The following is a 15,934-nucleotide window of genomic DNA, read 5'->3' on the forward strand; positions in this document are numbered from 1 at the left end:
TCAGTCTCTTTGGACCAAACCTGTGCTGGTGTCTGCTGTGTGTGTGTCTTTGCATAATAAACCCGCTTCTCATTCGGGCTCCATGCCTGTTGTTCCTTCCTCCTTAAATACCCTTTTAGTTTAGCTCCACCGAGGTTTAGTTTTAGTTTTATGCTAATACATTTATGTGTACCCTCAAAACTGATCATCATCTGTGAAGCTCAAGAAGCCTTTTTAAAATTGTTGCAATTTGGAAAAACTTACTCCTTTCCCAGACTCCAGGTCCCATGACTGCTCTTGATTCCCTTTTTCTAGTTTCTGATACTTTTTGACTTGCCAATCACCACTATTTCTGCCTGCCGCCACCTTTTCTGTTGTCTTTGACCATGACACCACCTCTTAATTCTTTATTTGTTTTATTTCTACTAGCTGTCACCTGTTTCCAGATGGGACCTATTTAAGGCCTACAAGCTGGGAACTGTTCCACAGCAAGGTCTAAAACTCCTTGTGGGGTCTGCTTGTATTTCCCAGAGGCTCCTTAAATTCTACTTGTTGGCCCTCTTTAGGTCCTTCATTTATTCACCTAATGATATTGAGGCTTGACAATTGTCACCCCACACCAAACATTACATTTCCACCTTAATCATTGTTTGATTGGGCAGTAATATAATTCAGTACAGTGTGTTGTAGATCAACCGTCGCCAACCTTTTGGACCTCATGGACCACTAAATTCATAATTTTAAATCCCACGGGCCATTAATGATTTTTTTTTTAAAAGATAAATACATTTGTAAAATAATAATTGATATAATGATATAATAATAATGGTGCCCGACAAGGACTGTGGAGGCTCTGATTTATTGATCAGCTGACAGTTAAGTGAAGTATTACTATTGTTACTATTATCATTAGTTGTATTATCTTTGGTATTACTAAAGCAATGCAAAATATTTGTTTGTTTTTTCTCACTGATTATGGGTTTATCTCATTGAAATCTAAGACCAAACAAGAAATGATAGTTATCAAAGACAAATTATTTGATGCCATTAAATATAACAGTTAAAGAAAATAAAAGTTAGGGTCATACTTACCTAAAAGAGCATCTGAGAAATAAACAAAATTAAACAATGGGATGAGAATCGGTATTCACAGAGTGGGGTGACTGTTGTAATGGTGGAAACAATACTGAAGCATACGTCTCGGCAACGGTTGCCTCATACAACTTTAGTTTAGCTCCACTGACGTCACGCTGCGCCTCTCTTGTTTTTCTGTCTCTAGGACAGTTTGTGAATTTAGTGCAATATAAAGGTGAAAATTGTCTTTCAGAATATAAGAATTTATTAGAATAATATTTTTGTTTTATTATAAATAAAACATAAAAATTGCAAATAATGTCCAAATTTTTCTGTGGACCACCAAAATTTTCTTGTAGACCACCAGTGGTGCATGGACCGCTGATTGGTGACCGCTGTTGCAGAATACTCAAATGCTTCAAAAATCAGCCTTCTACTTTATCAACAGATAATACATAGGTTTCTAACAAGTCAAACTATTTTAAAGCAGACCTAGTCCTTACTCATCCTAAACCTTTAAACATTACAAGTTGGCGTTAAAAACAAAACTACTGGCAGTAGGCATTAGGTGGCTGTTGTTTTGCCAAGGTCCAGTTCGTCATTAATTTCAAAGGATTGTGTAGCAAACTTATTAGTGGAGGTGTAAGTTTTGAAGAGGGAGCTTTTTCTGTTTCTAGTCCCAGCCTCCTGATGCCACTGGTAAAGTAAGGGACCTGTTAAGACCTGTTTTGGTATCGAGCAATCCTGTGCAGCTCCCTGCTGCTAGCGCCTTGCCAGCTGCTTGGTCACTTGCACTGCCAAACTGGTTCCTAAATAACTAATGTCTGCATATTTCACAGCACTTTCCATTCACTCTCTATGGAGCTGCTGCCAGAGGAAGCTGCATATTCCCTGGCATGAGGAAGCAGTAAACGAACCGCAACCTCATGGCCAGTGTGAACATAGCCTATCCCATCCCATAAGTAATTTGCTGCTTCAAATCAGAAATAATGTGCAATGGGTACATTTTATTTCTGTTAGATTTGTAATATTAGACTATTAGAATAAATTCTCGTTAGACTGCCAAACTTTAGATTTTAGGTACATGACTGCTTTAAATGTAGAAATGATAAGTGACGTAAACAGAGGTGGGATTACATTTTTAAACCTCTGTTAACAAATTGCATGTAGCGGTAGTGTTAAACCATGTTTTGACAATTCATCAGCATTTTCCAAGAAGCCTGTGAGAGTGGGAAGTGTTTTGTCAGTGCATCACTTCAGCAGCGATGAGTCTGGCTGTTCAGCGGATTCCTAAAGGAACTTTTTCAAGCAATTTATCCTGATCTGCATTGGATCCTAAAATTGCTTTATTAAAAGATCATACTTGAAAAATGATCTTGTCTTTTAGAAGAAGTCACTGTGTTTGCCTTGCTAGAATATTTTAAAGAGACCCTGTCATTAGCTTATGGCAAAAATACAGGTAAAAGAAAGGAAAAATTTGTATTTTACATGCTACAGACCCTGTCATGAACTTATATCATCACAAGGGACCCTGTCAATAATGTAAGAAAAAAATGCAGATACAGACATATACATCTCTAGTTTTTGACATGCTTACTTGTGAATTTTTTTCTATCCATAATTAATTTATTCACTTGTATTATGCCTTTGAGCTAGAAAAGTTGACTAGTTTATTCCCCAGCAAATTCCCTTTTCTCTTCGCATCATAGTCCTTTGGGATGGAGGATTAAGCCTGTGCTTTCAGTAGACGTCAGTTTTGCTGGCTTATGTAATGGTCCCATTTCAGAGCACTATCATTTGAACTCCGATCAAAACAACCTGAACAAAATTACAAACTGTATGTGTGCCCCTTCTCCCCATATATAGACGCATTGGCCTTGAATTATTAAGGCTCTCCAATTCTGGAGATAATACACTTTCATCAGTGAAGCTGGGTGATCCAGCAAACTTGGAATGGGTTTTTTCAAAGACATTTGCAATTTGCTAGCAAATGTTTTTAATCCAGAACCAGATCCATTCCATGTTTGCTGGATCACCCAGGTTCACTGATGAAAGTTTATTCTCTCCAGCCTTGGAGAGTTTATATAAATCAGGCTCAAAATGTTCTTTTTTTTCAAGGAGTATATATTAGAGATTAATTCTTCTGACAATCAGCAGATGGAGCTCCAGTCTTCGGGTGCTCTTGCCCTAAAATGTGGACAAGTCCTCAATGACAAAAAATGCAGAGACAGTGGTGGCCACTAGTTCTTCATCAAATACGAAGGCACTAATAAGAGGAGAGTCAACATGTGTCTTCAATACTTAAACTGGCAGGAAGAAAGCAAGGAGGTAGCATTAGTAAATATCAGAAAACACACAGGTTAACTAACTTAAGGAATAGACACAGGGCCACTGACGGCAAACAAGGCAGCAAGAGTTTTGTACCAGGTTTGTAGGTGTTCTAGTAAGTGAAAATAAAAAAAATGAAAATGAAAAATCAAAATATTGATTATTATTCTAGTGCTTTAAAGTTAAGCAAATATTTTTATCCCAGAGGAGTTTGGAGTAAAAATAATATCCATTTAGAGTTAGAAAAATGTGTCAGATATATAGGCATTGTAAGAAATTGCAGAAAGCAATATGGTAGCCACCATGAAATAGAGACAACACATTCTGCATCTCTGGTGAGCAAGGTGAGAAGTCACTGTGCACTTGTTAAACAATATTATTTAGGTTTCAGAATATGGCAAAGATGAGACCAATTAAAAGAAAGATTGGTTAAGGTTTGCTTTAAATACATGGCAATTTAATACACAGAAATATGATGTAGCAGTTTGTGTTAGGGCTATATCATGGTTTTTATATTGGCACCTCTTTAAATATTGGGATCCCTTGTTACGCTGTATCATTGCTGCCACACAGGATGAAAAGAAAGAGCAAGGCCAATGTTTTCATTTAACATTGGGGAGGGCTGAGGAAGGGTGCTGGAGAAGATGAAAGCGTTTGGCAGAGAATAGAAATGATCAGGGAAACAACATGCTGAAATCTTTACTGATTGTGAACGCCACAGAGATTATTCAAATTGCACTTCAAAGAGACTTTAATTAACTTCTGATCATGAGCCAAACCATGGGTGACACACTTTGACGAAGTTGCTCACATAATGATTTTTAACACATGTAATGTAATCATGTCATGGCCTTAAAGGAAAACTGCAGTGAAGACAAAAGTTAGAAATATGTAAAGCATGTGGGCTACCCGTGTTTTTATTTAGATTTTTTGGAAGCTCCATTAAGAAGAAAAATAATGTCCCATACTGGTTTAAACCTGTAACAGGACAACATGACTTTGTATGCTGCGAAGTCCTGCAGAATCTGTTGGCGCTATATAAATACACAATATTAACATACTTTGCTATTGTATTGTCAACACCAGATATTCTGCTGCAATTCAAAAGAATCAACCATTTTTTTATCTATATTTGGTTGGTATGAATTCTACCCTTTTTAATGCTTTTCTCCACTTTTGTAATTGGTAAAAAGCAGCTGGAAAAACTGTTGATCAGTGAGAATTGACGGGAATGGATTTTATGATTAGCGATTTGGGTTACATATGGTGCAGCCAGTAGCGGACGTAGCCAACAGTGGGCCACAGTGTAGAACTGACCCTGTGGTGGCCTTTGTTGGCTGTGGAGGGTCTGGGGTAGCAGCACACTTCACACCTCCCTATGTCCTGCCCCTGGGTAAATCGATCAATTGCTGATCACCACCAAAAAGCACGATCGCCCTTTCATATTTGTGTCATTACGAAAATAGTGATCCAAAAAAAATAAATGGAAAAAAAATGTTTTTCGTGATGAGCAGTTTTTAATAAATTGGTCCATTAGTGTATTTGTTTTAGTTTTTGCTATGTGGTCTTGGATCACCCATAGAGACAATGGGTACCAATAGGTCACAGCACTAGGAGTTTGTAAGAACATATGGCAAACTTACTTAACTTCTGTTGGTGCCATCCCTCTCCATTTCCGAGTGCAACTGTATAGGGGATTACAAAATGTTAAAACCAAGTCAATCGTGGGTAGTTACCATGTTTGTATTGAACCTATTGAATATTTATAATGTTTTAAATAAACACAGCCCTTTATTAATGTCATAGCATTATAACCTTTTTGGTTTGCAAAGTCATACCAAAGATAAAGGCTGTGAACTTGCCCCAACTTAATATCCGTAGTCCCTTAACAGCTCTCCTAGTTGCATTTGTAAAATAGCCGGCACGCCTCTGTGTTGCCAAGTTCCCAAAGGGCAACTACCAGGCAAGCATCTCAATGCTTCCCTAATTAACACTTAATGAATCAATTAGTCAAGCTTAAATTCAAACCAGAAAATCTGCTTTGAGCATGTGATAACTTGATTCATAGTGATTGTCCTTGAGGACAGATTTGAGAATGGGAGATCTACAGCAGAGTTTTTCAAACTTTGGACACCTCAATGTGAATTTTCTGGGTTGTATTGTACTCCCTTTGTACCTCCATGCTAATATTAAAAAAAAAAGATTAAAGCTAAAGAAATAGATTGGGAAGCAATATTTAATATATTTTATTTCATACAAGAAGTGTTACTAGCTGAATTTGACATAAGTAGGACTCTAGAGGTCTGGTTGAAGCAACGTTATGATAAGCAGAGGAAGGCGCAACACAAGAGAAAGAGAATAGCTCATTGCTTTGCTGCTAGCTCTCTGTCCAATCAGGCTGGGGTTGGGTACATAATGGCCGGACTTCCTTTCATAGAAAATCTTTTGATTAAATAGAATTACTATAGGCGACAGCTCTGAACAGAAGTTATTTTTTTAAAATGTAAGTTTTTTTTTCACTGTTTTTGCCTGGAGATCTTCTGTAACCTCAGATATAGTAAAGGGCTACCAATCTACAAAAGTGTAATTTGCAGGACAGGTATTCTCTGACTTAAAAACTAAATGAATAGGACAGTACAATAGGAGGACAGTAAGAGCATACTTTCTAAAATCTGTGCTAAGTAACTTCCTCTCTCATTCTCTCTGTTTTTTTGATCACCAGTCACATTCATACAGGTTATATATTCTGATGGGAGGATAAAAAATCATTTCTTAATATTGGCATTTTTCAATGTAAAAATTTAGCAAGTATGAAGTTCCATAGTGGATTGGTGCACTAAAACAAAAAATCTCAGGTAGTTACCTGTGTGCATCTCAAGGATTCATTAAACAAGTTCTTGAAGTCGTAAAATATATTCACATCGCAGTTAGCTTTTACAGTTGAACTAAACCCTGGAGATTCTCACTTTTACCCATTCCGTTTCTGGCGCCACCATCTCCTCCCTTCTTCTCTTCCACATTCTGATCTTCAGCCATCTTGATTTGCTGGCCATGTACAATGGAAGGCAAGATTACCAGGTATTTGGGGTAATCCATGGAATTTTGACAGATGAGCAGTGATGAGGCAGGTAAGAATATTTATTGTAGAAGGGACATTGCCCATCCTTTTCTTCTATAGGAACCTGCCTTATGCCCAATTTTTTTTTAAAGTGGAATGAAACAGGACACACTGGAACATGAGAAAATGGGCAAGAACTAAAGAACTACAGTCAGGAATTATTGCAGTAAGATTATCAGGACCATCACTGAACAGGCCCCCCTGAGACCTAAAATACTACTTTTAGGTGGACTGATTGCTTAAAGGATTGCCTGAACAATTAGCAAGGACCTGAAATGAAGAAGCTGTGCCTTAAAAAGGTAAGCAAAGGGTAAAGGCCAGTTACCAGTATAACCTGTTGGCTAACATCCCCCTTGCCATGTTCTGAACTGTGTCTCTGTGTGGAGGTGGCTATCATGGTACAGGACCAAGGTTTTTGTTTCCTGATTTCGGAGCTGCATCCTGAATGACTGGTGGGATACAGAAGAAGTAAGAGAGAAGGAGAAAGTCCACAGAAATAATAGAACAGAAACAGGGAGATCCTTGCATTGATGGACCTCAGACACAATTTGCTACTTAAAATGAACAGTGGGCAAAAAGACTGCTACTCTCACCAAATCTGGTGAGAGTAGCAGTCAAAGAATGCAGTGCCTTAGATAAACTTACACTGTAGATAGATAGCTATGATGTTCATGGCACATACAGTAAGTGTCTTGGCACAGGAAGTATACTACTATTTTAAGGAAGAATTTAAAGTAAAGGTAATTTTTTCAGGGGAACCCTAGACATAACTTTGAGGTATTCAGGCAACCCCTGCTGTAAGTACGTCCATAGCTCACAGTTTATTAGTGTCTTGGTCAGGGGGAAGAATGCCTCTTACATTGGTGGCCATGGGGAAGAATGTCACCCTTACAGATTGCCAAAAGGATCATTGGTATCAGTGGTAATTGACCAGAGAGTCACAAATTGGTAATTGGTCAAGGAACCCCTAGCAACCTCTGAAGTAACCCGTGTTAGGAAACATTGACCTACACATATTTACATTTCTAGAAGTTTACTGTCCTATAGCAAAGCATCACTTTTTAAATTAAAGTCATTACTCTACTGCGCCACCCCTGATCAGGGGCTGATCTGGAGCTGAGTCAGGTCTTCATATAAATAAATGCCTTGGAATTGCTGTGGAAATTTTAGCCAATAGATTGTTTTCCAAGCTGATTACCTAATAAAAGCACAGACAGATACACCTTAACATCTAACTCCCACAGAATATCAACGGATGGGATAATACCTAAACAAGCCACGTAATATAGATTTGTACTCAGCCTGCATCATAATCAGCTGATATCATCCAGGTGTATCCCATGCATCACAAATGCTAAGCTTCTCACCCAAAATGCACCAATGTAATTGTTAGCAATTTCAAAGTGGAAGTCTCTGATCTTAATTAATTTCTTTTATGACCTAATTGAGATTCATAAGTCAGGCTTTTTCTCCGCTTATCCTCTTAAATCTCATTTGAGTATTTCTGTTGATTGCTATTGCCTCATTCACAATACTGCAATTAATTTCTGATGTAATGATTAAAACAAGGCTTGACACAAAAAAGACACTGCAGGCTAATTAACAGCCTCTGCAAACTAAGCAAAAGCTGACACACATCCAAGAATAGTTGAGTCCTAAAGCTAAACTGCTGGATTGAAAAAAAAAACTTTCCTTGCAATGGGGCAACCCTCATACTGCAAGGGTTAAACTTACCTTACCTTTCTTTCTCCCATCAGCTGGTGTGGCTTCTTTCATCTGACTTTTGGGGTATGGTTGGGCCCTTGGCATCCTCACCTACAAAGCAGGATCCAAGTGGTGGGCATAATCGTGCTTTAAATTGCAACTTATGTAGCTGTAATATAAGTTGTTTTCACAAGGTTCCATGTAGAATAATAAAGGGTCAGGACCATATCTATTTCATATTCATTTAAATTGTGAAATATAAGTAACATATGTCCAAGTCCATAAGATACAGATAACAGATTATTGTGAAATATAATATAATTTATGATGCAACATAATTATTGTTGACTCATTTTCATTGCATAGTGAATGTTAGCCTAATTTTACAATTTGTGAATATGTATCTCATAGATTGTAAGCTTTTTAGGGCAGGGTCCTCTCCACCTCTTGTGTCATTGTTTGTAACTGTCCATCATTTGCTACCCCTGTTTAATGTACAGTTCTGTGTTATATGTTGGCACTATATAAATACAATGTAATATTAATAGTATTTAAGGCAGAAGTAAACTGTTAAAAAAGAGATCTCACTCACCATTACCTTTGCAGATCAGTCCATCCCTCTGGAGGTTTCCTGGGTCGGCCCTGCATCGTCCCGGTATCAGCCTTAGACCCTCTGAGAAAGCATTGGGCGCTGCCATTTCCTTTCCCCTTCTTCCTTCTTCTTCCTACATAGTTAGATGGGGAAAAAAGGAGTGCTGCTGATCTCATTGGGCATGCGTGAGATCGGCATTTTTTTTATTCCATTGAAAAAAACTTCTTTTTCAAATGCCCGAAATTGGGCATGCACAGATAGAGCAGCCAAAAGCCTCCTGGGATGCATGACGTATGTATTCTAAGAGGCTCTGCGCTCCCATTCTACCTTTATTGTTGTGGCAATCAAAACATAAAGGGTTTTAATTCCCCCCCAAAAAAACAGAAGGTGATTTTTACCTTATATAACAAGGTTGACTACCCTTTTATGCAAGGTAAAAATTTTAGCTTAGGTCTGCTTTAAATATACAAAATTTCTACTATAATGCAATCGTAATACTGGGATTCTGGTAAATGTAGTCTGACATAATTTCTTACTTCTGCTTTGGGCGTCACATTGTCACATTTAATTTGACCAAAAAATGCGTTCTGAGATGAGAGAAAAAGAACTGTAGTGCAGTGTACAAACACATTAGCTTATAGAACAGGTATTCTGTCCAGCACTTTGCTTCTATCCAATGTTTGTATTTGCACACCAATCTTTATCCTCTGCAGTGCCACAAGGACAGGTAGAAGTGTGAGTCTTGCGGAATTGTATCATTCACAAGGGAGCCTTGGCAGTAACCTATGATCTGGTGGTTGTCCAGCAATACCCTTTATGTTCCTGCAACAAAATAGTAAATAACATAATCGAATAATGCCACTATACAGAACGTAAACAGAGCAGCTTCTGTGCCTATTGCACTCCTAATAATCTGAATTGTAGGTAATGGGGGTATCTGTTACTTAACTGACAGCCTTATTTTTCCATTATCCTTCTTGTCCAGTTATTTGTTCGTTGGAAGGGTCTGTCCACTGTCCCTGCTCAAAGACATAGGAAACTATTACATACTGCTCCTAGGTCCAAACACTGCAACCAAGTGTGGGGAGGCAGCAACGGAATACCAACCAATGAGTGAACAACGCTGGGCACGTGGGCTATCAAAGGCATTGCCACTGTACCCAGAATGAACAAAGTGATAGTGTCTCTTTAAGCTACTTTTCAGGCCTTTCCTACTACTCTGCATTATATTTTATTTCATTAAGTTCTCTGCAATTGTCTTCCTTGTCCTATTTGCCTTGCTCCTACTTTGTGCTCATTTCAAAAGAGCTCTTAAAACCCATCTTTTCAAACTCACCTACCCGTCTTCTTCTGTCTCTTAAACCATCACTACTTACCCACCATTCCATATCGCTATATAAATACGGTTTATTAATAATAAAAAGTTCATTTACAATTTTAGGCAATTCACTTTGTGGTTGTAAAGGCTTTAAAATAGTTCTTGTCAAAGTGAATATTCCCTTTAAGAATTTACTGCAGCAAGCCTGCTTTTTGCTTTTGTACAAGCATAATTTTAGCTACAATTGTATGATTTCCCAGTTGCTTCAAAAAGTTATGTACTTGTTTTTATCAGTTTCCAACAAACTCCATTCATCTAGGGCAATTGTTCAAGACAGAACCTCCAAATAAAAACATCTTTTTCTTTTACATAATTATCAAGTGACTACAAATCCAACTCTTGTATTCAGATTGTCAGCTCCTTCTTCTCCCCCTCATCAGCGTTTAGTCTAAATACCATGAAATATTCCTCTTTATCAAGTCTCTGTGATGTTCTGGTGGGTAGAGACTATTGAAAAATGTATGAATTCTCTTTCCTCTTGGCTAATGTATTCAGACTACTCTCCAGTGCCCGATCACAGCAACAACCTACTTTCTCTCCTACAGGAAGAACTGGGGGAACTGGTGCAGATAGTCAAAGAGAGGAAACTGAAGAGCGAGTTAGCCGGCATGCAAAAAAAGAGGTGTAACCATGGAAACACGAAATCCAGCTCAAAACCTCAACAGACCAATAGCCTGCAGAGGTACGTCACTATGAAACGCATTTGAGACAGCGAACGCCACTCGTGGGATGAATCTGCTTCTCTGCATGAAGTTTTAATGCTGAAAAAGTGACTAGTTTCCTGTAGAGAGGCATGGAGTAATTATAAGATGGTAACAGAAAAGGTTTTCATGTTTAAATAATGGGAAGTATCGTAATTCTTAAAGTGGACCGGTGCTCATCATGCACGCTAAATGATTTGTGTATTCTAAACAGGCAATGTAAGAGCTCATTCTAAAAATATTGTGATCAAATCATTATCAAATTCGACAACACTGGTTCTTTCCCCAATGTTCACACTGGCCATGAGGTTGTGATGCGGTTACCATTGCCTCGGGGAAGACTCTACATTTAGCATCTCTCCGCTGCAACCCAATAGAGAATGAATGGGGGCCACAGTGAGAGGTACATATTGGTGTAGATGCTACTTCTTTAAAAACCAGCATTGCGGTGTAGGTGACCTAGCCGGGTGCTGCACAGAATCACTCCATCCCAAGGGACGTATGAACCTACTTTATTACTTTTATTACTGCATAATCTAGGCAGCCTGCCAGCCTTCTAATATAAACAACCAACAGGTGTTTTTAAGCTGTTAGAAACCCACTGAAATTCCTAGAGAATCCTTTGGAAACAATTACTTATTATGTGTCATGTTATGTCACAGTCTGGGTAGAGGTTTGTAGGTCTCAGCAACATAAAAGGCTGTGAGTTACAGTAGGGTCTGATTTATTAAATATCGCAATAGCTAAAGAAGATACACTTTCATCAGTGAACTTGGGTGATTCAGCAAACCTATAATGGATCTTGTCCCGGATTTAAAACATTTGCTATCAATTAGCTAATGACTTTTAGGAAATCAATTCCAGGTTGCTGGATCACCCAGGTTTACTGAAGAAAGTATATCTTCTCCAGCCTTGGAGCGCTTTAATAAATCAGGCTCTATGTTTTAAGAATAGAGCTGCCCTGATTTATTGAGGCTTGAAGGAATTTGGTGCCTTTTTGGAATATTCATTGGTACCACCTGCATATGGAAAATGCTGGTGGAATCTCCCAAATTAAAATGTATCAAAACTCAAGAATATTAATCACTCAGGTTCTTCCCTCTTGGTTTGCTGGGCCAGAATGACTTCATTCCTCCTAATGCACATGGGAATTCCGCCACTAAGCTGCTTGTGTGTAACTCACTGTTCTTAAAAAAAAAATTTCAAACAGACTGGTTAATTGTTTTTTTTTCAAATATAGAAAGCATATATCTTCTGCTTTTTTTTGAAAAACATTCTAGGTATTTTTTGCTTTATTATATTATAGCTTAACAATTCTTGGTGGTGGCAGTGGCTGAATTAATTTTCTTTTAACAGGCTTTTTTTCTGTTATTTTCAGCTGGGGATCCTTCCAGCAACACACTTCCTGTACAGTGACTGTATTTTATCTGCAAAGAAGCAGCACTGTCACCTTAGGTCAGGAGGGGTGTTAGGACTACATACCACCTCCTACTCTTCTCATCTTCATAACAAATGTAGGAGGTGCTCATTAGGGCACAGAACTCAGCAATCTTACCAATGTTTGTACATTCGTTGTAACATTATCAGCACATTATTGAACAGATATATTAAAATTCAATGATATATTTACCAGAACAAATGTGAGCACATACCAGTTTACACCTAAAAGTGTATGTAAACCCTAATCTATTTTGCAGTATATGTGGAATCATGTCTCACTTTCTACATATATTCTGAGCAAAAGAAAAAAGTATTTCTGAATTCATTGAAAGTGGAGAATCTGCCTCTAACAGCTGTTTCTATCACAGGCTGACAATGCTAAGCCACTGCCTAGCAATTAGCAGCAGCGTTGTCAGTTTGTTGTGTGAATACTTTCGGTTGGCCATTGGGTTTCCCATCATGGGTTCCCATCAGATCCATCAGGACTATGTTGAAAGGTAGGGACACAGGCCAACAGAGGAGTAAGTATACTACTTCTTCTATGTCAGGAAACTGTAAAGATGGTATAGAGATCGGTAGAATGTCTTTACCAAATATTTTTTTTAACTAAGCAAGTAGCAGTAATTTCGGCACTACATGGCTATAGAAACATTTTTCTGAACTATTAAATTTAGGAAAATGGTGTTCATGTAATAAAGCAAAAACAGCACTTACCAATTTTTTTTTTTATAGAGCAGCGGGTGCACTTTAAGGTCATGGGAACAGTTTCGTAGCACTTGGAAATATTTAGTCTGACAATAACAGAGGTCAGCAGGCGTCTGAAAATTGCTTTACTATAACCATCCCTAGGAAACTAATTTTTGTACAGAACACTTGATCCTCAAAATGTACTCACTTGTGTTAGAGGGAACTATATTTACTCTTAATTGCTCCTTGAAGATGGGAGCTGTAGAAGGGACTTCGGCCTATGCTGTCTATTAAAGATAAAGAGTTGGTTTCTAAAGGTCCCTGTTGTTTTGTTTTTCAACAGGCTTGAGCCACAGAGTTCAGAAAGTTCACAGTCATTATCCATGTGGATGGCAAGTCAGCAGGAATTGAGAGAAGCTCTTCAGCAGATGAACCAGAGGATGGAGACTCTGGAAAGGATGATTCGTCTCAGCCTGCAGGCTAATGCTCCACCAGGTAACAGGATTACAGGGTGACAAAGGCAATGTGTCCATCTCATAAGTTCAACTTTTACAGAATGCATTGCAAACAAAAAGATTAAAATACTGCTCTACAGGTATTTCAGTTCATTAAAAGAAAATGGGAAAAAAGGGAAATCTGTAAAAAGGCCTGTTGTTTAATGTTAGAACATACAAACTGTCTGCTTGCAAACGCCCTAAAAAAGATGTGGGTCCATCAAGGAGTTGCAGGAGTGGGCTAAATAACTCTCTTTTTTCACGCTTGTTGATCATTGGGGCTTCACTAAAGTTCCACTTTAAAAAATTTTGATGAGGCAGGGCTTCATTGCAGAAAATAACAAGCCATGTCCTGATTTCTGCAATACGCATTCTTACAAACTCAATCATTCCCTTCAACTGTGAAATTAGCACATGCGCAGCTCAGCATTGGTTCCCAGAATATCTGGCAATCCTGGCTTCTTCTGCAGGTGCAGAGACTGGCCCTGATTTATTAAAACTCTCCAAGGCTGGAGAGGACACTCTTTGGTGAAGTTAGGTGATCCAGCAAACCTGGAATAGTTTTTCTAAAGGCATTAGCTATTTATTGAGAAATGTTCTTAATCCTGGACCAGATCCACTCCAGGTTTTTTGAATCACCCAGCTTCACCCAAGAAAGTCCTGGACAGTTTTGGAGAGCTTTAATAAATCAGGGCCACTGAATGAACTCCTGAGCACATACGCAGCATTTTTGTCATCCCGACTCAGCCAATCAAGAAGGTCAAAGATTGGAAAGAGAAACAGAACAAAGAAGACGGCAACTCCTGCAACGGAATGGGGACAGGTGAGCATAAACTGGGTTTAGTTCTGCTTTAAAGAGTAAAGATAGCTGTTCAGTTCAAAAGAGTCATGCTCACTTGGTCGTTTAGCAATCTGTCATCATGACAAATCAATAAACAGTATCTGGGGTCTACCGTAGCATGTCTCGGGTCACAATCATCTAGTGTCAGAGCTCTACTCTAGTAATGTATTGTGGAGACCAATTCTGATTCTATGGAGACCTGTTCATAATGCAATCCAGGATGCATTACAACACCTCAATTTTCCCACAAAATCAACTTTTACTCATTGTTTATTCATTTTCCAATTGAATCCATTAATGAATTTTGCTTAACATTTGACTGAATCTTGAGTGAAAACATTTATAAATATACCCCTAGCAGGTGGATGCAAGCTGGAGTTCAAGATAAGTGTTTCAATATTTAATATCTATTTTTATCTTGTTTTCAGAGAAAGGGCCGTTCATACTGCCTATGCTGTCATCAACTTTAAGGCATTTTCCAACACAGAAAAATGCAAGAAAAAAATGAATACATTGTATTTAATTAGACAGTGTGCTGAGCTGCAGTGTGTTGTGATAAATCCTGCATGTGGCATATTTTGCAATTTATTTAAATCAAGTTTTAGGCAGATCTAAAGTGTTTTTCTTTACACACTGATACTGCAAGTTACAAATTGTACATGCATTCTAGCAAGTCTGTGTTATCTTGTGCTTTATCCATATTTATAATATCCATATGCCATCTTGTATGCCTGTTCATCATCATGGAAAGGTGATGAAGGAGTGCTGCCATTTTAATGAAGTGATATAATCATTACTTCACAGGAAGTTCTTTGTAGGAGTTTTTTCCAGGAATCGGAATAAGGCAGTTCTATCCTCCTTTTTCCCTTATCTTAAAAAAAAAAACAAATAGCAAGGGAAAAGACAGGGCAAGATTGGAAGTAAGGAAACATACTAGCATGTCATCCTAAGGGAGGCATGGAAAGCCTTTGACCTCTGAGCTGCTCAGGCCGCAGAGCTGAAGCCAAAAGTCAATGGAAAATGTTTCATTCATTTCATCCTGAAATAGCCCTGCTACTGTATTTGTACAGTGTCTGAGTAGCAGTCGCCAAAATGTTGGTGGTCCGCGGCTCTGGCCGGTGCGGTGGACCATGTCCCCCGTATGGAGACAACTCAACCACTCTCCCATCACCGGTCTGAGCCTGCAATGGGGGAGTGGGTGGGTTCTGGCATCATGTCACTCTGGGGGCAGTTTTCCCTTTGAGTGACACACGGATTTAGTGGTCCGTGAGGTCCATAAGGTTGGTGACCACTGGTCTGAAAGACTTTCTGGAAAAATTGCAAGCGGGATGGGGACATATTGGGGCACAGCTGCACTATGGCCCCTCAACAGTCCCCATCCAGCAGGGACCCCTGCAGCAATTTGCATTGTCTTTGCATGGACTTGGGCTGCAAGTTGCCAACTGAGGGTGGGAATATGCAAGGGGACTGCATGCCCTTAAAGCATTGGCTTTAGATGGGAATTGAAAAAGGGTAGAAAGAGAAAGAAGGGGAGAGGAGGGGTAGAAAGAGAAAGTGAGATACATAAGAATGGCAAAAAAGAGAAGAGAGAAGGAGAG

General features: G+C 38.7%; 1 protein-coding gene across 1 annotated transcript in view; it reads left to right on the forward strand.

Moving 5' to 3' along the window:
- The window catches only part of LOC140331899 (transient receptor potential cation channel subfamily A member 1-like), a 64,987-nt gene that overhangs the window by 40,549 nt on the left and 8,504 nt on the right, over positions 1–15,934 (forward strand). The window contains exons 14-15 of the mRNA XM_072413233.1: positions 10,719–10,855; positions 13,345–13,496. Coding sequence (XP_072269334.1) covers positions 10,719–10,855; positions 13,345–13,496 — 289 coding nt within the window. The remainder of the gene's footprint in view (positions 1–10,718; positions 10,856–13,344; positions 13,497–15,934) is intronic.

This window comes from Pyxicephalus adspersus, chromosome 5 (assembly GCF_032062135.1).
Source record: "Pyxicephalus adspersus chromosome 5, UCB_Pads_2.0, whole genome shotgun sequence".
NCBI classification, from domain to species: Eukaryota; Metazoa; Chordata; class Amphibia; order Anura; family Pyxicephalidae; genus Pyxicephalus; species Pyxicephalus adspersus.